At 43.6% G+C, this 26,682-nt stretch overlaps 2 protein-coding genes across 2 annotated transcripts; both read right to left on the reverse strand.

The window, feature by feature from the left end:
- Window positions 1-613: 613 nt before the first annotated feature.
- On the reverse strand, window positions 614-8,640 carry LOC109733585 (uncharacterized). The gene is made up of 14 exons (XM_020292810.4): window positions 8,130-8,640; window positions 7,398-7,479; window positions 7,171-7,274; window positions 6,860-6,986; window positions 6,685-6,779; window positions 6,301-6,424; window positions 5,764-5,844; window positions 2,717-2,815; window positions 2,448-2,618; window positions 2,247-2,334; window positions 2,095-2,165; window positions 1,951-2,019; window positions 1,556-1,699; window positions 614-1,293 (listed from the first exon to the last, which is right to left on the reverse strand). The coding sequence occupies exons 1-14, from the start codon at window positions 8,168-8,170 to the stop codon at window positions 1,096-1,098; spliced, it is 1,494 nt and encodes a 497-aa protein (XP_020148399.1). The 5' UTR covers window positions 8,171-8,640; the 3' UTR covers window positions 614-1,095.
- A 16,352-nt stretch (window positions 8,641-24,992) lies between these two features.
- Window positions 24,993-25,508, reverse strand: LOC109733570 (uncharacterized). Its single transcript, XM_020292793.1, has one exon. It carries the CDS (start codon window positions 25,506-25,508, stop codon window positions 24,993-24,995), a length of 516 nt encoding a protein of 171 aa, XP_020148382.1.
- Between the last annotated feature and the right edge of the window lie 1,174 nt (window positions 25,509-26,682).

Genomic DNA, 26,682 nt, shown 5'->3' on the forward strand with positions numbered 1-26,682 from the left:
ATGTTGAAGGCAATGCAACTCTCGATGTATTGATGGGGTGAACGGTGCACGTATATAAGTACAAGGGCAGCCCTCAGCCTCATCTATACAAGGAAACTAGAGGCGGGGCCGGTAAGAGATTATCCTAACAGATACATCCACATAATATGTTCAACAGTTGTCTTTGGCGGTAGTTTGTTGGGCTGTTGCTGCGAGGAGTTGATTACCGTGACGGGGCCTTTTTCTCCTTTTTATTCTTTCTTTTCTCTTTCAGGTTGTGTGCATCTTGGATGTCGTTCCTGACATTTTGTTTTTCTTCTTTTTATTCTTCCTTTTCTCTATCAGGTTGTGTGCATCTTAGATGTCGTTCCTGACATTTTGTTGGTGCAAAGGCTGAGTGTAACTGGTATCTCCTCGAGATTAATATATTCCCTTTATTAAAAAAAAAGGGGTCGCTTGTAGACTAAGGTGCTTCAGGTGGAATTCCCCAACTCCTGATCCCAAAAGACAATATCCCATGATTAACATAGCCTCGTCATGTTCTCACAAAAAAAAATGGCACCATCTGCCATCACAGCTTACAACACTCGCATCATGTTCTAACAATAGAAAGGTACCATCACTTACAAGAATATAAGAACGGAACAGATCAAACTTTCATCTCCCAAGCAGATCAAATGCCCATGATTGCTTCGCCCGAAGGCGACTTTGCACCAGTCACCAGACGGCTCAAGCAAGAGACTTGTTACCGTTCATGGGCAATCTGCCCCTTGACCAGATAGTACAAAATAAGGTTCCCAAACAACAAACAAATGACTTGTAGTGTACAAATACAATTTGAACTCAGAAAGCCTACTGATCTGTTCATGCTAATGCACGGGTTCCTTCCTCACACCATGAGGGGTCACACTACAATTCTACAAACTCGGGATCTACAAGAGCAACGTGGAACAATCTGACGGAACAAAGACTGACAGTTACGTGGCCGGCTTCACAGATTCAGTAGTAACTATGCAGCAGGATTGGCGCCAAGAGGTCAGGATCAACACGCATTTTGTTGGTGAATCATCGTGTTCCTAGCAGTTTTGTCTGGGTTAAACTGAGTATTCACAGTTGTCAAGATGACTTTGTTCTCTTGTGCTGAGCCTGGCCCTGGAGGCACAGCCTGAAACGCTGGGTTAAGCTCTCCCCCATATCATGCCTCTCCTGGTTTAGCCTCTTCCATAGAGACCTATTCTTCCTCTCCTTTGGTATGGTGAGTGGTTTCCGCCGTATCCGTCTCAATGGTGTTGCCAGAGCTCTTAGTGTCATGCTCTGCAGTTTGGGAACAAATGAGGAGATCTGAACTATGAGAAGTTGTGCTCTTGGGAATAAAATTTTGCCAATACTCTATAAAATTTTGCCAGCTTGGTATTGAGCCGATCATAAGCTTTCCCTTAAAGGGTTGTAAAGAAAATCTGTATGCTAGTAAACCCTTGTCAAGTTGGCATGTATATATTATGGTGTGCCTCTTTGATATTTAGCTTACAGCAATTATGTGTGTCTGAAAGACATGTAAATTGAAAAATACATGTACCTTATGCTTATGATCGGAAACCCTAGGACGTTCGCCGGAGGATGATACATCACTCGCTGCCCCTAAGGAAGAACATCTTCCCCAGCTCTCTCGGTTTGAACTTGTGTATGAGCAGCACTCCTCACTTTGCCTGTTCGCCTTATCCTAAAATGGAATATAACCTCTCGTCAATAAGATTACAAGATCATTTCTCAGAAAGTAGTCTAAATGTAGGAAACCAGTGAAATTTGTCATCATCCTTGTATAGTGACACGAGAAATTTAGTATCACAGAGATGGGCGGGCTGCATCATGTCATATGTAGTGATAAAAAAAATTATAGAGTGCAGTGCTGCATTTAACAGTGGCAAAACAATCAACCAGCTTGAAATAAAACAAAGCCTCGTCAAATTTTACCTGTGTATGAGACTCTGCAGTGTTCTCTTCCATTTCAGTGAGGTTATGATTTTCGTCCAAAAGGAAATCCTGCATTCAAATGAGGATATATCACCTCAGATTTCTGGTGAGGCTAATCTACCACTGATGGTCTGGTCAACTTACCAAGTCACTATCATTTTTAACGGACAGTTGATTGACCCTCTCCGTCAGCAATTCAACTACTGATTTTGTGGCTGAAACAATGAAATAAGAGTGAGTGAACAGCAAGAGGTAACTCCTGAGTACCAGCAGCTACTAAGGGGGCTGGGCCGCACCATTGGTGAAACTAGCTGCAGCTGCGGATGAACTTCCTGCATCAGTACCAGCAGCCCTTAGACCATTTATGATCTCATACAGTAAGCTCTGAAAAAGTCAAGTTAATTGACAGGTAATTTCCTTGGGAAGGTCTCAGGGTTCCCATAACAGCAAGCAGAAGGTCTGATGTAGGATTTAATAGGAGTGAAGAGAAAAATTACCTCATTAGTTCCAGCCCCACGGTTATAGTACTTCTCTAGCTTATTTGAGCATGCAGACGGAAATTGAGGTGGATTCAGAACATTATAGAAGAATATTGAAACAGAATCATAATAAAACTGGGGCCTAGCGGAGTTGTGATCGCCATCAAATTTGATTAAATTTTTATCACCCTGCAGAGACATACAAATACATGAATAAAACATGCCCGATAGGATCGATCACCACAAATTATTACTTTTGATCAGCCAATGTAAAGCAAGCACGATACCGCATACGCCTGATGAATACGATCAGTGTGATGGGACTGAATAAACACATCACTTGATGCATGTCCAAATAATGCCGGAATAAACGTCTTGGGGGCAAACTGGTGAAGAAAAAGGGTAAAGCTTGTCACACATCCAGAAAAAAGGTGGTAATAAAACAAATAAAACTAATTCAGTATAGCAAGAAATCACAATGAGTCAACTAATTCTATGTAAAAAAAAATGTTACGAATAAAACTGAAAGAGTACTCCTACTGGCTTAATGTCCATGATCACAGCTAAGACAACTATGCTATCTCCAACTAAGGTCGGCAGGCATATATTGGGTGAAAATGTGTTCACTTCACCATTGTAGGAACTAGTAGACTAGCAATTGTGTCGGAGCTGTAACTTGAAGAGGTTCCCACGCTCAGAATCACTGCCTGAATCTAGGGACAGTTTTCCAATGCAACTAGCTAATTGATTTTGACAGTCTTAAGCAGGTGATGGCGTTTTGCATGTAACTAACTAATACATTCATGATTAGTTCAGCAGGTACTGCCACTGAGAAGCTATTTCACTTGTCTCCCATATATTCACAATAATTATATGTGATACAGAGTCACAGCCTTCCATGATAAGCGTTCGAAGTGGATTCTTTGCTAATGAAAACCCATATTCATAGTATCTGATGAACTTCTAACAGCCATATGTATCCTAAGCCAATTAATTATCACAAGATTTCTATTGTGCTGGTTACACAAGAGTCCATTCAAAAAAATGAAAACATTCAAAATTTTACGAGTTGCGATAGGAAAGAAGATGAAAAAGGATAACAAGGAAAGCCAGCAGATGGCTCTTGTCTTGCACCCAAGAGGACAACATCAGACAGGTTGGCACTTATGCATATTTTTTCTTGCTGCTATTTTTTGGTTGAAGAAGCATGTAACGGTGTAGCTGTACTATGGATGCAATTAAGTGCTTGGTTAAATAAGACAACTGATCCTATCGATGAGAACATCAAGAAAGTAGAAATGTTTTGGTAAAAGATGTGAAAAATACAAGTCTACCCAATCGAAGAAGGCAAACCAAACTTTTTTTTTCGAGAAAACGCAAGAAAGTTTGCGTTTCATTGTATTGAAAAGAGAGAGTTTTGGTTACAATCCTCCTAGGAGGCGGTTACATAGTCCATGAACGAATCAGTGGACATCCCATGTTTGGGGTATGATTGCTCTAAGTCCTAGGGCGCCGGCACCAGCCCAGAGGGCGAAGACAAACCAAACACTGTAAGGAACACTGAGAAAAGCCTAACAAAAGGTTATATAATTGTCTGTTTTAGTGTATTTAGTGCAAATCTAAGAGGTGTATGTCAGTGGGCAGTTTGTGACCTTCACTGAGACATGGACAGGGCTCACGAAACGTGCAAGGAAATAAAGTAGTTGCTTCACACTTGTCTACTAGCGGATAGAGTTATGGAACCAGCCTACCAGACTAGGAGCTACAAAAGGTGAAGAACATGATAAAAAGGAATGATACATCTAGAGGCAGATTGCGAAAGAAACTCATCCACCAAGTAACAAAGCTGCAAAAGCAAAAGAAGGAAAAACCATAGAGGGCTCATCTTTGGTAGTCTATGACATGATGGTTCAACTTTGCTGTGAAATGCAGGCCTTTCGAACTTGAATAATAAATATGATGGCATGCGTGTAGCTTAGACTCTCAAAATAGAAGTTTAGGGCAGCACATGCAAGATAGAAGAGGTAATAACAAAGAACTATTAATGACCGGCACTACCCTCTGAAAATTATTCAAAGAAGTGGTGTCAGCCATTAAGAGTTCTTAGTCCTTTGCAATCGCCCATTCTCCCCTTGCATGTGCTGCTTCAAGACATTCCATCTACTCCCATAATAAAGTATCATCATGTGACAGACTACCAAATAATGGTCATTTGTGATTTTTCCTCCTTTTTGCCTTTTAGCCCTTGGTTCCTGGTGGATAAGTTTCTTCTACGAGCTGCATCTGCACCGCATCATCTTGACCTATGTGTACTTCATAGTCCACTTAGACAGATATCTCCCAACCAGAAGTGTGAAGAATAAAGAATTGGTTTCATTCCTTCTTGTAAATTTATGAACTCTGTACATGAGCTGATTGTCAACTACCCAGTAACATACACCTTTTGGCTGCAGAAAATGAGACTCGAACATGAAAGCTTTTCGTTGGTCTTTACCCATATTCCTTTGAAAATTTTCTTAGTTCTCTTTGATTGATTAGTTGTTTTTGTTTTTGTTGTTGTTGTTGTTGTATTCATTCAGTAAACATTGGTCCAGAATATTTCCACATTCTTCTTGCTCCCGTCCATAGGATCAATTGAATTACTTAAGCTAGCACTTCTCTGCATTTTAGCTACATCTACATGTTTCTTAAACCAAGCAATACAAAAAAGGTGGAAACCAATTCAATGTTGTCATCTTGAGACCAAGACAGGCATTGTACTAACAGCAGATCCGTGGTACGTGTTTCTTGCAATGGACTTTGGGAGACCAAAGTTACCATGGCATTGCCAGAGAAACCTGCTGGGAAACGAGTCTAACTGCTAGGCTCATAACATACGAATTACCCAGTTTCATAAAACAGTCTCCAGTTTTACATGCACAATTGCTTGCTTACAAAACCGCAATTTTCCCTGGAGAGATATTTCATGTGTGGAAACCACTCGAAGCATCCGCCCAATATTCAAGCTGCGACTCACACAATTGCTAGAATTGGGTCAACACAGTGGCAAAGTGTAGCCATTTTCCCCCCAAGAACCCAATATATTCCACCTTCGACATGCAATAAGTATACAACAAAACGTTCTTTTTGCATTACAATCCTTTGGAGACATATGAGCATAAATAGGCTAAGCTATTCCTTTCTAACTGTACTCTGTTGCATAGTCATATCTAGTTCACATTAGTACATTACTATTACCGATATGGAACATCATATTGTTGCAACGGGAACAAACACTTCCCATCACTTTTCATTAGTTATTAGCAAGAAGAATATACTATTTTAGAAGGCAAACCTGAACAACATTAAGATCCATTATGTCAAATTTAGCTCTTCTTTGAATGACACGGCGCATGTAGTGTACAGCCATCTTAACCTGAAAACACATAGAACATGAGCGGCAGTAAAATGTTCATGTTATGTGTTGCCTGCAAGTAAGTTAGTACACAAATTCATCTATAGCTTATTCGAAGTTTGCTTCCCTAGCAACTTAGATTTAAGAATAGAGATGGCATAGGATACACTAGGGCCATGCAAACCAAACCAACGAGTGCTGGAAGACTTCTAGAATTGGAAATTTTCATTGTAAGGTTCGTATTATTCCTGGACGTAAACACGGTACATTTCTTTTCGCACATACAACACTTTTTGTGTATACATACAGCAGATAGTTTGAGCACAGCTACAATGACACTTTTGCATAATAATCACCAATTAGCATGTAAACTATGTTTCGTCAAAGTCTTATGTTTTATCAACTACAGAAAGTGCACCTCTTAAAATCAGCTCAATCATAACGGTGAAGCAAAATATTATGCAGCGATAAGCATACCGTGAACTTAGGAACTCTGATTTTGTAAACATCAACAAGCTCTAGCATTAGCTCATACAAGTTAGAGAAAGCACTGTCCAAAACCATGCCAGCAATTGAGGGGTCTTCTGCTCCATACAGCAGGCTGCATCAAAGTTTGGACAAAGAAGTGATGAACTATCAAAATACAATTACACGCATTAAAACCTAAATCTTTAAGATATTTTGTGGACAAAAGTACTACCAAATATCAGGATATTTCAATAATACAGAGAAACTCTTAAAGTACATAAATTTATTATGTTGTACTATCTGAACACTTACAAAAGACAATATAGCATCAAGAGAAATAGGACACTGAAATTTGCAAAATAGTAGAAAGCGCAAACACTGTAACCAAAATACCTTGTAACAGCACCCATCGAACGCCCCCAAAGACCTATGCAAGAGACTTCCTTATTCTTCCGCAAAAAGGACACCACGGACTTGAGATCCTGTTTCTGATAATTGTATCCTTTTTCAGAACAGTGCAATTACTAAATTATAAAAATGTTGTTTGAAATTAATAATGAATATGCACCTCGTGCCAACCAAGGCTGACATACTCTCCCCCTGATAGCCCTGATCCAGCGAAATCAAGTGCAAAAAGTGTAATGTTTGAAGGCAAAAGTATGACAGCAGCTTCGTTTGCATCTGCTCTGCACCCACTGCATTAGGTTTAATGAAACTATCAATTGGCCAGCATTATTGGTGATTAATTAAGGTATGCACCAAATGTGAAAAGAAACAGATGCCATGATTAATGCCGATAAATCACTGTGTTAATTGTTAAATGGTAGAATGTAACATGTATAGGATAAAGAGAACCCATGAGCGAGAAACCACGAATACCTATTCCCATGGCAGTAGATCACACATGGAAGGGCAGTGTTTTCTGGGATGATGGCAGGAACATAGTGGCTGCATTTTAAGGTCTGGTTTCTTTCATTGGAAAGCTGCCACAACATACAGGTACAAGAATAAGTCCAATATACAATAATGATGATAATCAGCATAAAGTCTTTTCATTGGCAAATGGTACACATCAAAAAGCCTCAATAACTGCTCCCCTTACTTGCCTCCAAATCTATTCGTTTGTACTTTCTTCCTGCAAGAGTAAACTCTGGCTCCCATAAATACTGATCTGGGTTGTACTCTGCACTGTAAATATACATCCAGTTAACCAGCTGACAGCAGTACACACACACACACGCAGACACACACACAGAGGATATCACTTGATGAATGCCAAAGTTCTGGGAGCTTTGACTTCCACTTTCATGTGTCTTAAGAAAAGGCATAAATTAAATTTAAGAGAAGCGCGGCTGAGTTGAAACTACACGTGTTTAGAAAATGCAAAAGTTTGTTGCAGTTACCATTTAGTCTCTAAGATCAGTTTTAACTTTGCGTCTTTGCCACTGCAGAACTTTAAGAAGAGCTACTTGTCCACCTCGAAAACTAGTAGACGATGCTCAATAGCAAGGCTTCACCAACAAGGTTTGGCTCCTACGCTTGCTTAACCTTTTGTATTTTGAACACAGAACTTACACGCTGTCGAGCTAGGGCTTACAGTTTGAGCATTGGTAACATTACTATGAGAGGCCAAAAACTACTGCAATTTTCCACGAGCGTGGATAATGCCTTGATGGAGGAATCACAGTACACTCGTACTTACAGGGCAAAGTATGACCATCTAAAGCACCTAGCTATCATTATATTATGACAACAAAAGTCAAAAGTAGCACGTTCGACCTAGTGCAGCTGAAACTTGGCAAAGCAGTGAGAATAAAGCCAGCAAGGCGGTTGGTTACCGTGGCGGGCGGATGACGAAATTAACGAACTGCTCGATCATGGCGCCGCGAGAGCTCCCCAACCACAGACGCAGCGGCGGCGCAGGCTTCCGGGGCTCATGTACCGCGGCCGCCCACCAGCTTCCCCACACACCAACCTACCTCCACCAACCCGCGGAAATCAACTCAAGCCGAGTCCAACCGGGAGCCGGCCCCCTCAAATTCCCTGCGCACAGGCACGGATCTGCGCCGACCGCGGCGGCAGCTCGCGGCACCGCCGAGCCTGCCCCGCCGGATCCGGCGCGGTCCCCGGCGAGCCGGAGCTCGAAATGCTCGCGCGAGCCGCGAGGTCCGGACAGCGGCGCAGGGAAACGGGGTTTCGCGGGGCGCCGGCGACGGGGACGGGGAGCGAGTGGGGTCGGCTCGCTGCGGCGGGGGATCGGACGGACGGACTTGGGAGAGATGGGCCGCGTGGGAAATGTGAACGTTAAAGAGGACGATGTGACGAGGAAAAAAATATAAAACTGGGTTTAAAATGGGGCTTTGCTTTGCTGCTATTTATTCGCGCTTTTGTACTTTAGCCCCCGAGGTTTTCCGGGGCGCATGTGGTGCGGCACATGCGCCGTGCATCGGCGTACGTGGGGCGTAGGCGCGTAGCCGCGGTGCGGCCCGAAAGGCGGTGGCAGTTGTGCGCTGATTGGTCTGCTTTTGCACAACCCATGTACCGGCACTGCTTCTCCGGTTCTCTTTTCTGGTTAGGGTGTAAATCCGAGTTGTAAAGAGATGGATATCACGATATAGTATCCCTGAAAAAAAAATATGGATATAGTGCATAGTTGTGAAGCACCAAGGGAGCAATTTTGTGGAGCCACTCTGAGCAGAATAATGACTAGGCCTTCTCAAACAGAAGGTACAATAGACCTTCTTTGACCCCGCCCTCTCGTTTGTATTAGGGCATGTACAATAATTTTATTTTAGAAGTGTCATGTAGGAGAAATGCTGAGGCGGATAAGAGAGAAATCGTTAGAAAATGTTTGTCCCATATGATCAGGCATCCACCCATAGAAAAAAAGAGTGTCATACAATGGTTTTTGCAGTGCTCCGGGTCAGCTTTTTTTTTGCGGGTGAAAGGGAGTTTATATTAATCAAACAAAGGGCAGTTCATTCTTACACAAGTCAGGCACATCGCCTGGCCCTGACCCGAGCCAAACAGCCGTGTGTTCCTTAGTTCTATCAAATAAAGCTAGGTAATGGCTTACACCATTTTGTTCACGCACAATATGAGCTACGGGTCAGCTTAAATATATTTTTTGTTGTGTTCCAAGGCACATTAAACATATTTTTGACTATGAATTATAGCAATATTTTTAGAGAAATTATACTATCCCGTGGTGGTCTTTTTGCTTATAAAGTTTGGAGCTGGCAATTTTCTTTGAAACGCAGTCACCGGGTTTGTAAAAATCTTAATGTGAGTTTAAACCTCACGAAGATCGGTGCCCTCACTCTATTGCTCTAAAAACTGTGTGTTCATAAGTTCAAAAAAAAAGTATGTGTTCACTAGTTTGAGTGGACAATCCAAGATTACATGGTTTCTAAATTTTTGTGTTCAAGATCATAGAAGAATTCACTCTTAAGGGCATCTCATCGAAGTGTCTTTTGATATATACATTTATTTATTTATAATTTTTGCGCCTGAAATATGCATTCTCCGTTGCATATATATAGAAGGGTTTGTCTCAAGTGGGATGCCTAACTAATATTCTGATCCATCGCAGATGCTTAGCTATTTAAGTCCGTACTCGGTATGTAGAACGATGGGTGCAAATAGTTGATGTGTTTGTATGTATGAGCTCCATCGCGGATGCTTGGCTATTTAAATCCGCACTCTGTATGTAGACCAATGGGTGCAAATTAGTGGATGTGTTTGTATATACGAGCTCCGTCAGCATATAGCTCATTAATAATACAACAAAATGACGCAAATTAGCACGACGATTTCCCGACTGTCTACTACAACAAGGTTTGCCCGACTCCGATGAGGGAGGGGCAATGACGGCGAAACGCCTTCGGCTCGCTCCAGTGCTTGTAGTCGTCACTAGGTGGTCCATCGACATGGTTGTAATTTTTATTATCTCTGTTGTTCTTTGTACTGCCATAATTGAAAATGAATAGATTGAAAGTTTCTCGGAAAAAACAATGACGTAAAATACACTCGGGCTCTATAGCCTGTTTATTATCTTTCTTCCACTTATGCATCGCCTGAAAACATTGGACACCCATCGGTGTGTCCTTGAGAAAGAACTTGCTTAGTAATTTTGCATCTCTCCAGGGTCGTCGCCGCAAACGTCCTAACAACCCGAAAGGAACTTGAATCCGGTAGCAGTTCAGTATGGGCCCCCACCAAGCCACTGGAAGCAAAAATTGCTAGAGCTACTACAAAGCCGGAATATTCACCTGCTCCCGGGCCCCGAGCTGCTGCCCTGTCCACCTCTCCGAGGAGATGCTCTGAGAAGGGCCCGGATGCCATCGAGTGGGCCTTACGAGTGACGACTGCCGGACGCGCAACTACGACTTCCCTTGTGGACGAGAGAGTGTACTGTGGGTCTGTGGTGACCTTTTTTTTTTTTTTTGTGGGTCTGTGGCGACCTTCAGTACTGTAAGGGGTAGTTTCGGTAGTGTCTATTCGTGGGTAGCTTGGGCTTTTTTTTTTGCGGATGATTGATAGCTTGGACTTTTCTGAAGGTGACCGGTGCGGCTGTGAGCAACGGCGAGTGGTCCTGTGGTGTGGTGTGGTGTGGTGTGGTGTGGCCTGGACGTGTTTATTTTTTCACGAGTCTTTTCGTCGTCCAACTCTCACCTTTGAAGCCTTCATCACAAATGAGACAAGGTTATGAATGCTGAATGCGTTCAAAAGAAAAAATAACAGGTACTCCGTAGATGCAAAATGGCAGGCCAAGCAATATCTGAATCAGGTTTCTCAAATAACTTGTCAAGCTTTGCTAAATATATGGAGGGTTAAATTTTAGAAAAATATAAAAGCATCTTTTAGCCATTGGATGCTCATCATCCCTGACATGAAGAGATATTCCGTTGCCTATTGTGTACACAACGTTCGCTCCATAGGGAACTTTGCAATGGGCTGACCAGATAAAATCAGGTGGGCTCTTCTCTTTTTTGCGGATTTTTTTCCTATTCTTTTTCTAATCTTCACTTTTATTTTTTATGTTGTACATCTGTATTTACTTAATTTCTATATAGATTTTATTTTTATAAATATACTAATCCACATTTCCATATAGATGTTTTTTACAAACTCAATTTTTGTGTATTTTACATGCTTTTCTATAACTATACTACTTAAAACATTTAAGAATTTTTTGCTAGATATAGAGTACATGAAATATATTAATATACTATTAAAAATAAAAAATGTGAACTTTCTAACATACACATTTTATTTTTATATACATAAATATTATTTGAAATTACTACAAAAAGAATATTATTTGAAATTCATTAAAATTTACATTTTAATTTGCGGAAGGTGCTTTTTTGTAACAATTTTTTGGGGTAGACAACCTTTTCAATGCAAGAACATTTTTCATGTAATACATGTACATTTACTTTGGTATGCGTGAACATTTCCTTAATGGTTTCTGCAACACATGAAACATTTTGTAACTATTAAACTGTTATATGTGCAATTAGTTCATTATTTCTGGATACGTAAAGAAGAAGAAAAATCAAGTTATTTTTTAGGGGTAAATGTTCAAGTTAATGGGCCATGGGAAATATCAGCCCGCGTAATTGTTAAAGGTGGGCATGACCCGATTTTGTTCTAGTTGGATTAGCCCAACCTTTACCCTCGTCACACGAACTGTTGTCTGTTTTATTGTCCGCTGCGACCCACAACGCAAATTTGGGCCAGATCTGCGTCCACGCTGACACGCCGCGAACGCCCACCCTTTGTCCTCTCCTGCCTTGCCCGTCTGTGGGACATCCAGCCCATTCCCTCCTCTCTCTCTCTCTCTCTCTCTCTCTACCAAAACCCTTCCGCCCTCCCATCATGCCTGACACGCCAAATCCCGCCGCCACCGTCCCCGCTACGGTCGCCCGCGTCGTGGCCTCGAAGAAGCTGAAGAAGGTGCTAACCGTGGTGGAGACGGCCGTCGAGTCGTTGAAGTGAGCCGGACGGAGGAAGCGGGGCAAGGAGAAAGAAAAAGATGCCCTCGCGACCGCAACATTATCATCTTGTTATGTGTTTGTTGTGTGCCGGCATGACATATGCTACTTTGAACTAGGGACGAGATGCATGGACTATGGTCGTGGTGATCCTTTTGGTGCAATGTTGTATGTCGGCATGGCATATGGTGTTAGGCAAAAAGGTTATCTATTTGTCATGTTTGATTATGAATATAGTAGAATTAGGGTACACATGCATGCATGCATCTACTATATTTCTATTGCCCTCCACTGTACCTTTTTGTAGAACCACACTCCCTCTCCTCGAAGCACCCGCCTCCTAAGATCCCCTTACACCATCTGAGCCAATTTCTTCTTAAATCATATCCTACATGGCCTACGAGGCAGCACTCTGAGGCTATGCATTGGCCATGCCCTGAACAGCAACCTGAGGCTATGCATTGGCCATGCCTTGAGTCATATGTCATTTTCTATATAGTATATATATACTACTATAAGGGCATCTCCAACGCAACCCGTAAATTTTCTCCTGTATCCGTCCGTGGACAGGGAACCAGTTTGCGGACATGGATGCAGGAGGCTGCCATCCAACGTTACCCGCATATATTTCAACCTACATTAAAAACGGATGAAATTCATGCAAACTGGCCGATATTAATCAAAGTTCGGATAGAAAATAGTAGAAATAATTCATACATAGCATGCAAATTAAGTCTAGTACAATAGTGTCTCAAATTTGACTAGATTCCGGATGTCCAACAAGTTTTTCATCAACGGATCATGCCGTTCCACACATACTCCCCCTTCAGCTTCATCTAGCAGTGTGTGCATGTAAATGACCGCCCCTCTGTCATGTGGTACACCACGGCAGCGCGTGCGAGCTACATATAATGTGTAGACCAACATTGAGTGAATAAATCAATCGAAAAGTTGGGCAAGAGAAGGAAAACTTACGATCTCGTCCTCTGACGCGTGCAATGGCCATCTTGCCTCGAGCTGACGAACCACATCGCAAAACTTGGTGACGCAGGTCTGGATAGTGTACCATTGATACGATAACGACATCACATTGTGTTGTACAATGTCGTTGGGTGCAATGTGCTTTCACGCGTGAAACTTTTCATGCACTTGTTGCCAAAAGGTCGCCCCTTTGCTCCTGCCTACGAAATACGCGGATACGACCAACCATGCATCGCACAATAACTCATCCTCCATGGTCGAGTAGCTCACCATCCTTCATACACTAAAAATGGTATAGCATTTTAAAATAAGCTCAACGACATTTGACCGAACACCTGCTGGGCGTGGTGTCCACCATGGAGGTCGTCGACAGGAGGGCAGAGTGTACCTAGGTACAAACGGCTTCAGGGTGGACAACTTCGTTGTAAAGGCGAGCGGGCGCGTCGGTGCTTGTTGCGAACGTCCAGCAATGCCTCTGTGGCGGCCTGAGAGGTACAACGGCGGCAACGGAGGTGCAGGGTGCGGATGCAAAGCAAGAGGGGAAGGGGCGTAGTGGAAGGAAATGAGACTGGGAGGGGGTTTGGGTGGGCCGGGGGAGTCGGAGTCCTATGTGTCCAATGTCAAGACTCCCACAAACCTTCCCCCACCTTGTCTCCAATTGCGGGAACATCCAGCCCGCCTTGCAGACCGATACATGCCCGCGTTGAATGGCTTCCGTGGTCCGGACGGATGCGGGTGGTTTGCGGGTCCACCTTAAAGATGCCCTAAGAAAAAACACATAAGGACATCTCCAACGACAACCCGCAAATTTCCTCCCGCATCCGTCTGCGGGCACGGATGCGGGAGGCCGCCATCCAACCATAACCGCATACATCCGCCCTTCCTCAATTTTTTAAGTCTGCATGATCAAATAGCCGCATACAAATGGTATAGACGTTTCAAATAGTTGCATACAAAGGGTACAGACGTTCAAATAGCCACAACAATAGTTAAAAGTTTTAAAACTTCAAATATTACATCCCAACATTGTTTCCCCATTTAACCGCCCACAGATGCTCAATCATATCTTTCTTCAGTTGCTTGCATGTTGGTCGATGCCGAATTTGTTGATGCATTTGAATATACTCTTCAAATGTGGCCGGATTATGGTTTGAAAATTCGATAGGATCACCCATGTTCTTAAATTCTAGAGTTGTGTCAACATCGTCACCCTCATCCTCGACGATCATGTTGTGCATGATCTGTAGGATCGAAAGTATGTCTAGAGGGGGGTGATTAGACTACTTGACCAAATAAAAATCTAGCATTTTCCCAATTTTAGTTCTTGGCAGATTTTAGCAACTTAGCACAAGTCAAGCAATCAACATACACATGCAATTCTAAGAGTGTAGCAACGGAAAGTAAGACAATTGCATATGAAGGTAAAGGGAGGAGTTTGAGGGAGCAAACGCAATGTTGACACAGAGATTTTTTATCCGTGGTTCCGATAGGTGGTGCTATCGTACATCCACGTTGATGGAGACTTCAACCCACGAAGGGTAACGGTTGCGCCCCTCCACGGAGGGCTCCACCCACGAAGGGTCCACGAAGAAGCAACCTTGTCTATCCCACCATGGTCGTCGCCCACGAAGGACTTGCCTCACTCGGGTAGATCTTCACGAAGTAGGCGATCTCCTTGCCCTTACAAACTCCTTGGTTCAACTCCACAATCTTGACGGAGGCTCCCAAGTGACACCTAGCCAATCTAGGAGACACCACTCTCCAAGAGGTAACAAATGGTGTGTTGATGATGAACTCCTTGCTCTTGTGCTTCAAATGATAGTCTCCCCAACACTCAACTCTCTCTCATAGGATTGGATTTGGTGGAAAGATGATTTGAGTGGAAAGCAACTGGGGAAGGCTAGAGATCAAGATTTATGTGGTTGGAATGAAATATCTTGACCTCAACACAAGTGTAGGTGGTTCTCTCTCAGAAAATGTATGTTGGAAGTGTAGGCATGTTCTGATAGCTCTCTCCATGAATGAAGAGTGGGTGGAGGGGTATATATAGCCTCCACACAAAATCTAACCGTTACGCACAATTTACCAAACTCGGTGGGACCGAATCGTGAAACTCGGTCAGACCGATTTAGTTCATAATGTGACCGTTAGGCATTTCGGTGGGACCAACACGTCAACTCGGTGAGACCGATTTCGTTAGGGTTAGGGCATAACGTAATCTCGGTGAGACCGATTACACAAACTCGGTGAGACCGATTTTGGTAATAGACAAATAGAGAGTTGGTCAGGCAAACTCGGTGGGACCGATTCGCTCATCTCGGTTGGACTGAAACGTTACGAAAGGGAAACAGAGAGTTTGCATTGCAATCTCGGTGGGACTGATCGCTCATCTCAGTTTGACCGAAATGTTACGAAGGGAAACAAAGAGATTACAATCCCATCTCGGTGAGACCGAGATCCCTATCGGTGAGACCGAAAAGACTACGGTTTCTGGCAGTGGCTATGTCAATTGAACTCGGTGGCGCCGGATAGAAAGTTTCGGTGGGGCCGAGTTTGACTTTTGGTTTGGGAAATATGTGGATGTGAGAAAGTAGTTGAGGGTTTTTGGAGCATATCACTAAGCACTTTGAGCAAGAAACTCATTAAGCAACACCTCACCCCTTATTAATAGTATTGGCTTTTCCTATGGACTCAATGTGATCTTGGATCACTTAAAATGAAAAATGTAGAGTCCTGAGCTTTGAGCTTGAGCAAATCCTTTGTCCTTAGCATTCTGAGGGGTCCACTTTTCTCATCCATGCCATGCCAATCATTCAGCTTTCCTGAAATGTTTATCTTGAAATAGCATTAGCTCAATGAGCTATATGTTGTTAGGAATTACCAAAACCACCCAGGGATAGTTGCACTTTCAATCTCCACCTTTTTGGTAATTGATGACAACATATAGATCAAAGCTTCGGCAGATGATAATAAGATTGAAAAACATCGTCGCTTTGAGAAGTAAGTGATAAGCAAGAGCTCCCCCTAAATTTGTGCATTATTTAAAATTTGCTTTTGAATGCAAATGCACAATCGATTAGGATCATGGGTTACTCTTCCATGCCACATACATCTTGGTGGAGCGCTCAAAATGATAGAAGTTAAAAGCATGCACTCATCGCCAAGCAAGTGAATGATCATATAAGGATATAAGAGATAATATCATCCAACAAGCATTAAGGGTAGCATATGATCAAACACATGATCAAACAAGTATCTCACAAGCACATAAAGTATCTCACACAAGCACACAATCAAGAAGTTCAACCAAAATAGCAAGAGAGATAAAAATCAACACTCTCTCGAAGCCTATGATCTATACATTTTCTCCCCCTTTGGCAACAAGTTACCAAAAAGTTCAAAAATGCATAGTGCTAAACGACTCTCAGGCTTGGTCTTCGGGAGGTGGTGTAGAGAGAACAAGGACGAAGGCATCTGTTGATGTAGCTGGAGCTGGTGGAGTGGCTGCTGGAGGTGGCACTGGAGCTGTAGCTGCTGGTGTTGATGCTGTAGCTCGAGTATATGTGACTGGTACTGCAGCAGATCTCTGTCCTCTGGGCACTCTAGCAAAAGAATCTGTAGTAGACTTGCCCTTCTTCGCCTCTGCTTCCTCCTGTAGCTGCTCAACTGCAGTTTGGATCTCAGTTACCTTGACATCAAGATCATAGAATTTCTGCTCAATGATCCTCTCGAAACTCTCCTGGTTTTGAGTCAGGGTGTCCAAGCCCTTCTCAATTCTCAAAGTGGATTGGATCAGATATGCAAGCTGGTCTTGCTTGCTCTTCAAGAATACGTGAGATGCCTCTTCAGCAGTGGCATCTTTGCAGCTTTCTCTGCCCTTGCCTTCTCTCTCTTCTCATGTGCTTGAGCTGATGATGGTTCATTCTCATTCATGACAACAGTGTTGTCTTCAAATTCAGGGTAGATGGGCAGGTGCTCCTTATCCAATAGATATTTGCCTATTCCCATCTTGGAGTTGATGAGCTCCTGAATTTGTGGGGCATACCCACAACTTCTCTTCTGATCAGCTGTTGTCCTTTTGATTGTCTCCACAATCAGACTCATGACTTTGAACTTTTGAGGCACATCAAACAAATGTAGCAAATTGATAGCATGTCCTCTGACCATCTTGTGATCACCTGACTTGGGTAGCAATCTATGCCTTAGGATCCAGTTGACAGATCCAAACTTATGAGTCTCCAAAGCATCATCTGGGATCTCTCTGTACATGTGTGCCATAGTGTTATGGTATTTCTTCTTCTCAGCATAAACATCCAAGTCATCCTCATTTTCTTCCGGGGCATTGATCAACTGAGCCCATTCTTCAATAGTAGATTGGTACCTTGTACCTTCAGACATCCAAATGTTCTTCCCATCTGGGTAGAAGTGGGCAGTGGAGTAAAACTGCATGATCAGCTCATCATTCCACTTGGTGAGCTTCTGGGCAACAAATGTATCAACTCCACATGCTTTGAAGTTGTCATATACACCTGGATAGTGATCTTCATTCTCCTTGATGTACTCCCAGTCAACCCGTCTCATGTCACACACTATGGGCTTCTTGTCAAGCAAAATTGTCTCATAAAAGTCTTGCTGTTCCTTAGTGTGAAACCTATAATCCACAACAGTTCTCCTCCTGACAGCATATGGATCAGACTGTCTCCATAATCTCAGTCATGAATCCTTCCTGATTTTCATGTTTTCTGCAACAGGATGTGCATCATTGCGGTCAGGGATCTTGGGCTTCAGCTTTCTCAAAACAAGTGAGTCATTTTCCTCTTCTTCAGCAGCTTCAGGCACTGGGGCCTTGTTCTTCTCCTCAGAAGGAATACTTCTGGTGTTCCTCTTGGGTTTAGGCTTCTGAGCTGGAGCAGCAGCCTTGGGAGTAGCTTTGGGCTTAGATGGAGCAGCCCCTGATCTGATTGCATCTCCCATGAGCTTCTGAGCTTTGGGTGCTGGTGCAGCATCCTCTTGTTCTTCTTCTTCTTCTTCAGAATCTCTCATCATTGATGGCTTGCCAAGAACTTTGGCAGTAGTGGTTCTTGCCCTCTTCTTCTTTTTACCATCACCTGCTGCTTCACCATCATCTGATTCAATGGTGAACTTCATAGTTTCACCTGTGGCAACTTTCTTTGGCTTGGAAGCTTCAGTAGTTGAGGCTATGGCTTTTGACATTGGAACTCTTCTTGCTGGAGCCTTTGTTTTCATTCCAGGCTTTGTTGCAGCAGTAGTGCTATACTCCTTCTTCAGCACCTTCTTTCTTGAAGTGGCCTCATCCTCAACAGCCACATAATCCTCATCTTCAGAATCTAAGGTTTTCTTCTTCCTTGTCCTGGTAGCTGCCTTTGGCAAGTTACTGGGTGTGCTCCTGCTGCCCTCATCATAGCTACTGGAGGGACTAGTGCCCTCACTCAACTGAACCTGTTCCTCTGACTTGTTCTGACTGTCACTTTGATCAGACATCTTCAGACAAACTATCAGCAGACCCTGTGAATAGGTTGTAGATGAGGTAGAGTAGATGAGCATCACAAAGTACAAAGGTATTGCAAAATAATTGAGTAAAAAAAGCTTAGTTTTAGTTCTCTACAGAAGTGATCTCGGAGCTACCGAATTGACAAACTCGGTGATACCGAAGCAACACTTGGAACCTAAACTAGTGAACTCGGTAGGGCCGAGTCACCGTTCGGTGGCACCGAGATTGCTAGGGTTTCATAGAATCTTGAACTCGGTCACACCGATTTGCACGTTTCGGTCAGACCGAAAAGCGCATGTGCAATGGCCAAGGCCGAATCAGTGAGACCGATTTCTACAGTTCGGTCGGTCCGAGATGAGTTCTGCGGAGAGCTAACCCTAAAATTTTCGAATCAATCTAGACCTAAGGAAGTTTTAGCTGGATGGATCAATCTCAATCGTGGCAAGAAACATGGTGTTGTCCTTGTGCTAGGAATCCGAGTGAAAAAGACAGCACAAGGGGTCGAACACTTACCCTAAAGCAGTGAGTGCTCGCTACGGCGGCAACGGCGGAGCAGATTGCCATTGACGGCGGCGGAGACCAGCGGCGAGAGGTCGCTGGCGGCGAGAAGACGATCCGGAGACCCGAAGAGGCAGAGCAGGTTAAGCGCGGGTGAAGGGTTTCGAAAAAAATTCCAAAATTTGACCCGTCAGTATATATAACCTGACCCTGTCGGTGTGACCGAGTGGAACAACTCGGTGGCACCGAGATGCAAAACTGCAGGCAGTTACTGCAACTCGGTGTGACCGAAAGGTTATAATCGGTTGCACCGAGATTGAAAAACCTAGATCAACTAAGTGATCTCGGTAGGACCGAAAAGGATGAATCGGTCAGACCGAAATGCACAAAGAGGTTTTGGAAGTTTTAAGTCTATGACAAATCGGGGACTCCGAGTGCTCCTCACACAGAGTGGTTCGAATCTGACTTGATCAAACTTTGTGATGTAGCATGAATAGAGTTTGAGGCAAGGAAAGCATAGATAGCTAGAGGGAGTTCTTAGGCATTCTTGTCCATCCATTTGGCAAAAGAGAAAAAAGCCAAACAATCAAAGCAACAAATGGATGTCCTCGAATGAGAAAAATATGCATCCAACATGATCACACAATTAAAATGGCAAATGAAGTATGTGACAAAGCATGCACAAACACTCTAGCATCTATCAAGCAAATTGGCGATGACTAGGTCATCTATATATGAGTATATTGACTTAGGAGTCAAATGAGAACCATTTGACCATAGGTCATACTCATCATTTAAGCATAAGTGGGGTTACCACTTTTACATAAAGCATTGTTGTGCTCAAACCATTAGAGTTGCTTTAGCTCAATTCTTAGAGTAAAGCTCCCCCTAGATGTGATATCCCCCCTAAGAGGGATGAACTAACCTTGGGTTTTGTCAATGATGACTTCATGTAGGTGTTGAAGATGTGGATCCTCAATGTTGATGTAGATCATTCGGAGCAATCCATTGGAGTGAGTTGCACTTTCAATACCTACACGGGTTAGTCCCACAAGGAACAAGCAAGGATATCCATAGACATAGAGTGATGTATACACAAGATGTTGTCAATGAAAGCATTAGGTTACCTTGTCCCTTGTCTTACCAACAAGAGGGTTTGTGACTCCTTGGACTAGTGCAAGATATGGAAGTTGTTTGCACTTGTCCCCGCCAAAATTATAAGAGTGAAGTATGTTGGCGGAGTCACCCTCAAGAACTCTCTAGTTCTTCTTCTTCAGGATCCACACCATCTTGATGGGAATCCTTGGAGTTGTAGTCGTACTTGATGAAGTAGAACTTGATGTAGTCTTGGGAACCCACTTGACCAAGGCCTTAGGTGCTTCTTCAAATGCATCAATCTCCTCTTGAAGCTTGTCCTTGCCTTTTTGCTTGTGGTCTTGTGGTGGAAGATCATCTTGAGCTTGTGTTCCTTGGAAAGAAGTAGGATCATACTTCTTTTGTTGAGGAACAAACTTCGTCTTGGGGTATTGATCTTCTTCCCACTCAACTCAATTGGCATTGAACTTTCGTTCAAAACCAACACCTTGATTCTTCCGGTGCCTTCCTTGCTTGCGTACAATTTCCTCAAATTGCTTACTTCCGGCAAGGCTCTTGTAAACACCTTTCTCTATAATTCCCTTCAATAAGCTATTTTCTTGCTCAAGTGTAACTTGGCTAAGAGAGTCATTAGTGGAATCAAGAGAACTACTAGAAGCAACAACATTGGATTTAGCATGATTGTTGTTACTACTAGATGAAGAATCTTTCTTGTTCTTGTTGTTAGATTTAACTTGTGGCATGTAAGTAGACAAGAGTAAACGCTTGGCAATGTAAGAAGAACTTTTCTTGCAAAGATAATCATTGATTGCCTTTAAAAACTCGTGCTCTTGCTCAAGGTTGAGCTTTTCAAAGCGTAGATTCTCATTAGTCTTTAAAAGTTCTCGATGATCTTCCAAGGTAGTTTCATGAGCTAACTTAAGAGTGTTTAGTTCTTGAGTTAGACGCTTAATCTCCTTCTTATCATCATCATTCGTTTTATCTTGATTAACATGATTAATAGCAAATTCATCATAGTTTTCATAACTAGAGTTGTCAACAAGTAAATCATCATCTCCTAGCAAATCATCTTCATCACTACTGAAATCAACATACTCCGGGTGTGTTACCTTTGGACCTTTAGCCATGAAGCATCTCCCAATCCTTCATTTGGCGAGTCAAATATGTCGTAGGAGTTGGTTGTCACAAGTGCTAGTCTGGCAACACCTTCATCTTGAGTATATTCGGAGTCGGAGTGATAACTTCTTTCGGAGTGATTGTCGGAGTTGGAGCCGGATACCCATTCACCAACATGAGCTTGATGTCTTCTTTTTGTGTAGCTCCTTGATGACTTATCCTTCCTTTCCGAATCCTTGCTTCTCCAAGAGGGTCTTCGTTCATAACGATCATCTATACTCCTTCTATCTCTTGGTGGTGATTCTTCTCTTCTACTCCTTATTTTGGGAGAATCTTCTCTTCTTTTGTAGGGAGCCGTACACTCATTGGAATAGTGTCCGGGTCTTCCACAACTGTAGCAATTACGCTCACGACTAGAAGATCTTTTGTCATTGTAGGACCTTGACCTGGAACTTTTTTCCTTGCTTCTACTTTTGTAGAACTTGTTGAAGTTCTTCACCATTAGGCTCAATTCTTCATTGAAGGTTTGTTTCTCACTTGATGATGTGGGAGCTTCACATGAGGCTTTGTAAGCACCGCTTGACTTGTTGTGGAGCTCTTCCTTATCCTTGAGTGACATCTCATGAGCAACAATTCTTCTAATGACTTCCGTTGGCTTGAGATCTTTGTAATTGGGCATCATTTGGATAAATGTGCACACGATATCATATTTTCCATCCAAGGCTCTTAGGATCTTCTTGATGATGAATTTATCGGTCATCTCTTCACTTCCTAAGCCGACAATCTCATTTGTGATGAGAGCAAGCCTAGAGTACATTTCAGCGACGCCTTCACCATCCTTCATTTTGAACTTGTCAAGTTGACTTTGAAGCACATCCAATTTGGATTCCTTGACGGAGTCGGTACCTTCGTGCATATCAATCAAAGTATCCCAAATTTCCTTTGCATTCTCAAGACGGCTGATTTTGTTGAATTCTTCGGGGCACAATCCGTTGAAGAGAATATCACAAGCTTGAGCATTGTATTGCAGCATCTTCAACTCTTCCGCGATAGCTTCACGGTTTGGTTCTCTCCCATCAAAGAATTCACCTTGCAAGCCAATACACACAATAGCCCAAACGGCGGGGTTATGTCCAAGAATATGCATTTTCATTTTATGCTTCCAACTAGCAAAATTTGTACCATCAAAGTAAGGACCTCTACGGTGGTAATTTCCCTCGCTAGATGCCATACTCTCCTAGGTTGTGAAACCAAGGCTATGACCACCAAAAGCTATGGAAATCAAAGCAAATGGAGACCAAAGCTCTGATACCACTTGTAGGATCGAAAGTATGTCTAGAGGGGGTGTGATTAGACTACTTGACCAAATAAAAATCTAGCCTTTCCCAATTTTAGTTCTTGGCAGATTTTAGCAACTTAGCACGAGTCAAGCAATCAACATACACATGCAATTCTAAGAGTGTAGCAACAGAAAGTAAAACAATTGCATATGAAGGTAAAGGGAGGAGTTTGAGGGAGCAAACGCAATGTTGACACGGAGATTTTTTATCCGTGGTTCCGATAGGTGGTGCTATCGTACATCAATGTTGATGGAGACTTCAACCCACGAAGGGTAACGGTTGTGCGAGTCCACGAAGAAGCAACCTTGTCTATCCCACCATGGCCGTCGCCCACAAAGGACTTGCCTCACTTGGGTAGATCTTCACGAAGTAGGCGATCTCTTTGCCCTTACAAACTCATTGGTTCAACTCCACAATCTTGACGGAGGCTCCCAAGTGACACCTAGCCAATCTAGGAGACACCACTCTCCAAGAGGTAACAAATGGTGTGTTGATGATGAACTCCTTGCTCTTGTGCTTCAAATGATAGTCTCCCCAACACTCAACTCTCTCTCATAGGATTGGATTTGGTGGAAAGATGATTTGAGTGGAAAGCAACTTGGGGAAGGCTAGAAATCAAGATTTATGTGGTTGGAATGAAATATCTTGACCTCAACACAAGTGTAGGTGGTTCTCTCTCAGAAAATGTATGTTGGGAGTGTAGGCATGTTCTGATAGCTCTCTCCACGAATGAAGAGTGGGTGCAGGGGTATATATAGCCTCCACACAAAATCTAACCGTTACACACAATTTACCAAACTCGGTGGGACCGAATCGTGAAACTCGGTCAGACCGATTTAGTTCATAATGTGACCGTTAGGTATTTCGGTGGGACCGACACATCAACTCGGTGAGACCGATTTCGTTAGGGTTAGGGCAGAACGTAATCTTGGTGAGACCTATTTTGGTAATAGACAAACAGAGAGTTGGTCAGGAAAACTCGGTGGGACCGATTCGCTCATCTCGGTTGGACCGAAACATTACGAAAGGGAAACACAGAGTTTGCATTGCAATCTCGGTGGGACCGATCGCTCATCTCGGTTTGACCGAAACGTTACGAAGGGAAATAGAGATATTACAATCCCATCTCGGTGAGACCGATATCCCTATCGGTGAGACCGAAAAGACTACGGTTTCTGGCAGTGGCTATGTCAATTGAACTCGGTGGCGCCGGATAGAAAGTTTCGGTGGGGCCGAGTTTGACTTTTGGTTTGGGACATATGTGGATGTGAGAAAGTAGTTGAGGGTTTTTGGAGCATATCACTAAGCACTTTGAGCAAGAAACTCATTAAGCAACACCTCACCCCTCTTGATAGTATTGGCTTTTCCTATGGACTCAATGTGATCTTGGATCACTTAAAATGAAAAATGTAGAATCCTGAGCTTTGAGCTTGAGCCAATCCTTTGTCCTTAGCATTTTGAGGGGTCCACTTTTCTCATCCATGCCATGCCAATTATTGAGCTTTCCTGAAATGTTTATCTTGAAATAGCATTAGCTCAATGAGCTATATGTTGTTAGGAATTACCAAAACCACCCAGGGATAGTTGCACTTTCATGATCACACAACATGTCATCACCTCCCACAAAGGTCTCCGGATCCCTTGTTTAGTAGGTCCATGAACAACTGCAAAACGGGCTTGTAGAACTCCAAATGCCTTCTCGACATCCTTTCTAACCGCTTCTTGTCTTTGGGCAAAGTGAGTCTTTTTCTGGCCAACTGGGTTAGAGATGGCGCCGGTAAAGGTCGCCCATGGAGGATATATACCGTTAACTAGATAGTGGCCCATGTTGTACTCGTGTCCATTGACAACATAGTGGCAAAGAGAAACTTTTCCTTCGGTCAACCTCGCAAACAACGGCGATCGCTGCAGCACATTGATGTCATTGTGAGACCCAGGCATTGCCAAACAAAGTGTGCCAAATCCAAAGATCATGTGATGCAACTGCTTCAAGATTGATGGTTTCTTAACATGACCCTGATATTGCCCTTGTAAAGTATTTTGGCAGTTCTTCCATTTCCAATGCATGCAGTCAAGAGATCCAAGCAAACCTGGACACCCTCTTACTTCTAAGATTGCCAAGACCCTCTCGGTGTCTGCCATAGTTGGTTCTCTCAGGTATTAAGGTCCGAACACCTCGACCACGGTAGTTGCAAACCTAACCATGGCATCTCCGCATGTGCTCTCAGACATCCGTAGGTACCCGTCCCATGAATCAGCGGTCGTGCCATGTACAAGCATCCATAGTGCAACCGCACACTTCTGGTAACCAGAGAAGCCAATGGTTCCCACGACGTCCTTCTTCGGGATGAAGTAGTTATCATAGGACCGGACGCCATGGTACAAACTATCAAAGACAGTATTGCGCATTCGAAAATGCCGGCGAAAATGGTCGGCGAAGAGTGCATCCAAGGCAAAGTAGTCGGCCATCAGTGTCAAATGGCCGCGCGACCTGCTGCGGTTGAGCACTCGATGACCCTTGACCGAGCCCTTGAAATTGAGAACATGTTCCTTCGTATGCTCCGCATCTTCAAGGACCGCCTGCATCATCGATGTCTCATCAGAGTACTCCTCGTCCGACAAGCCGTTAGACGACTCAACATAATGCTCGTATATGTACTCCAAATCGGAATCCATTGATAGAAAGAAGAAGGAAAAATTGTTTTTAGCTTCGGCGATTCATCGAATAGTTGCGGGGCATGGTGAGTATAGCAGTAGCGGATGGTACCTGGCAGGGCCGTTGGAGGACAGGGGTTGAACGACGATGGAGGAGAAGCGGGGTGGAGCCCTGCTGGAGTGCTTGAGGTGACAGAGATGTAGAGTTTTGGCATGAGTGCAGCATGGCGGCCGGGGTGGTGGAGCGGCGGCGAAGGCAAAAGAGAAAGTAGGAAGAAGTGAAAATGAGGAGGATGGAGACGCGAGGTCCAGGAAGGGTTTTGGGTGGGCCGGGGGTATCTGAGTCCTACGTGTTTGGTGTTCGGACTCCCGCAAACCTTCCCACGCCTGTCTCCGGTTTGCAGGAGAAAACACGTCTGGATCGCCCGTGGACCGATACAGGGCCGCGTTGGATAACATCCAGGATCCGGACATCGTGGTTCGGATGGATGCGGACGGGTCCTTGAAGATGGTCGTGTTGGGGAACGTAGTATTTCAAAAATTTCCTACGATCATGCAAGATCTATCTAGGAGAAGCATAGCAACGAGCAGGGAGAGTGTGCCCACGTACCCTCATAGACCGAAAGTGGAAGCATTAAGTAACGCAGTTGATGTAGTCGAACATCTTCGCGATCCAACCGATCAAGTAGCGAATGCACGACACCTCCGCGATCTGCACACGTTCAGCTCGGTGACGTCCCTCGAACTCTTGATCCAGTTGACGTCGAGGGAGAGTTTCGTCAGCACGACGGCGTGGTGACGGTGATGATGAAGTTACCGACGCAGGGCTTCGCCTAAGCACTACGACGATATGACCGAGGTGTGTAACTGTGGAGGGGGGCACCGCACACGGCTAAGACAAATCTTGAGTGCCTTTGGGGTGCTTGTCGGTGTCAAAACCGGTGAATCTCGGGTAGGGGGTCCTGAACTGTGCGTCTAGGATCGATGGTAACAGGAGACGGGGGACACAATGTTTACCCAGGTTCGGGCCCTCTCTATGGAGGTAATACCCTACTTCCTGCTTGATTGATCTTGATGAATATGAGTGTTACAAGAGTTGATCTACCACGAGATCGTAATGGCTAAACCCTAGAAGTCTAGCCTATGAGTATATGGTAATGAGTATATCCTATCCGGACTACGCTCTCCGGTTTAT

This window comes from Aegilops tauschii, chromosome 7 (assembly GCF_002575655.3).
Source record: "Aegilops tauschii subsp. strangulata cultivar AL8/78 chromosome 7, Aet v6.0, whole genome shotgun sequence".
NCBI classification, from domain to species: domain Eukaryota; kingdom Viridiplantae; phylum Streptophyta; class Magnoliopsida; order Poales; family Poaceae; genus Aegilops; species Aegilops tauschii.

Excerpts from the sequence above, each read along its gene's own strand:
- LOC109733585 (XM_020292810.4), bottom strand. The coding sequence starts at position 8,170 with ATGATCGAGCAGTTCGTTAATTTCGTCATCCGCCCGCCACG. Across the intron at positions 7,275-7,397 it reads ACAAACGAATAGATTTGGAG|CTTTCCAATGAAAGAAACCA; the intron begins GCAAGTAAGGGG and ends ATGTTGTGGCAG. Across the intron at positions 1,700-1,950 it reads CTGCAGAGTCTCATACACAG|GATAAGGCGAACAGGCAAAG; the intron begins GTAAAATTTGAC and ends ATTCCATTTTAG.
- LOC109733570 (XM_020292793.1), bottom strand. The coding sequence starts at position 25,508 with ATGGATTCCGATTTGGAGTACATATACGAGCATTATGTTGAGTCGTCT.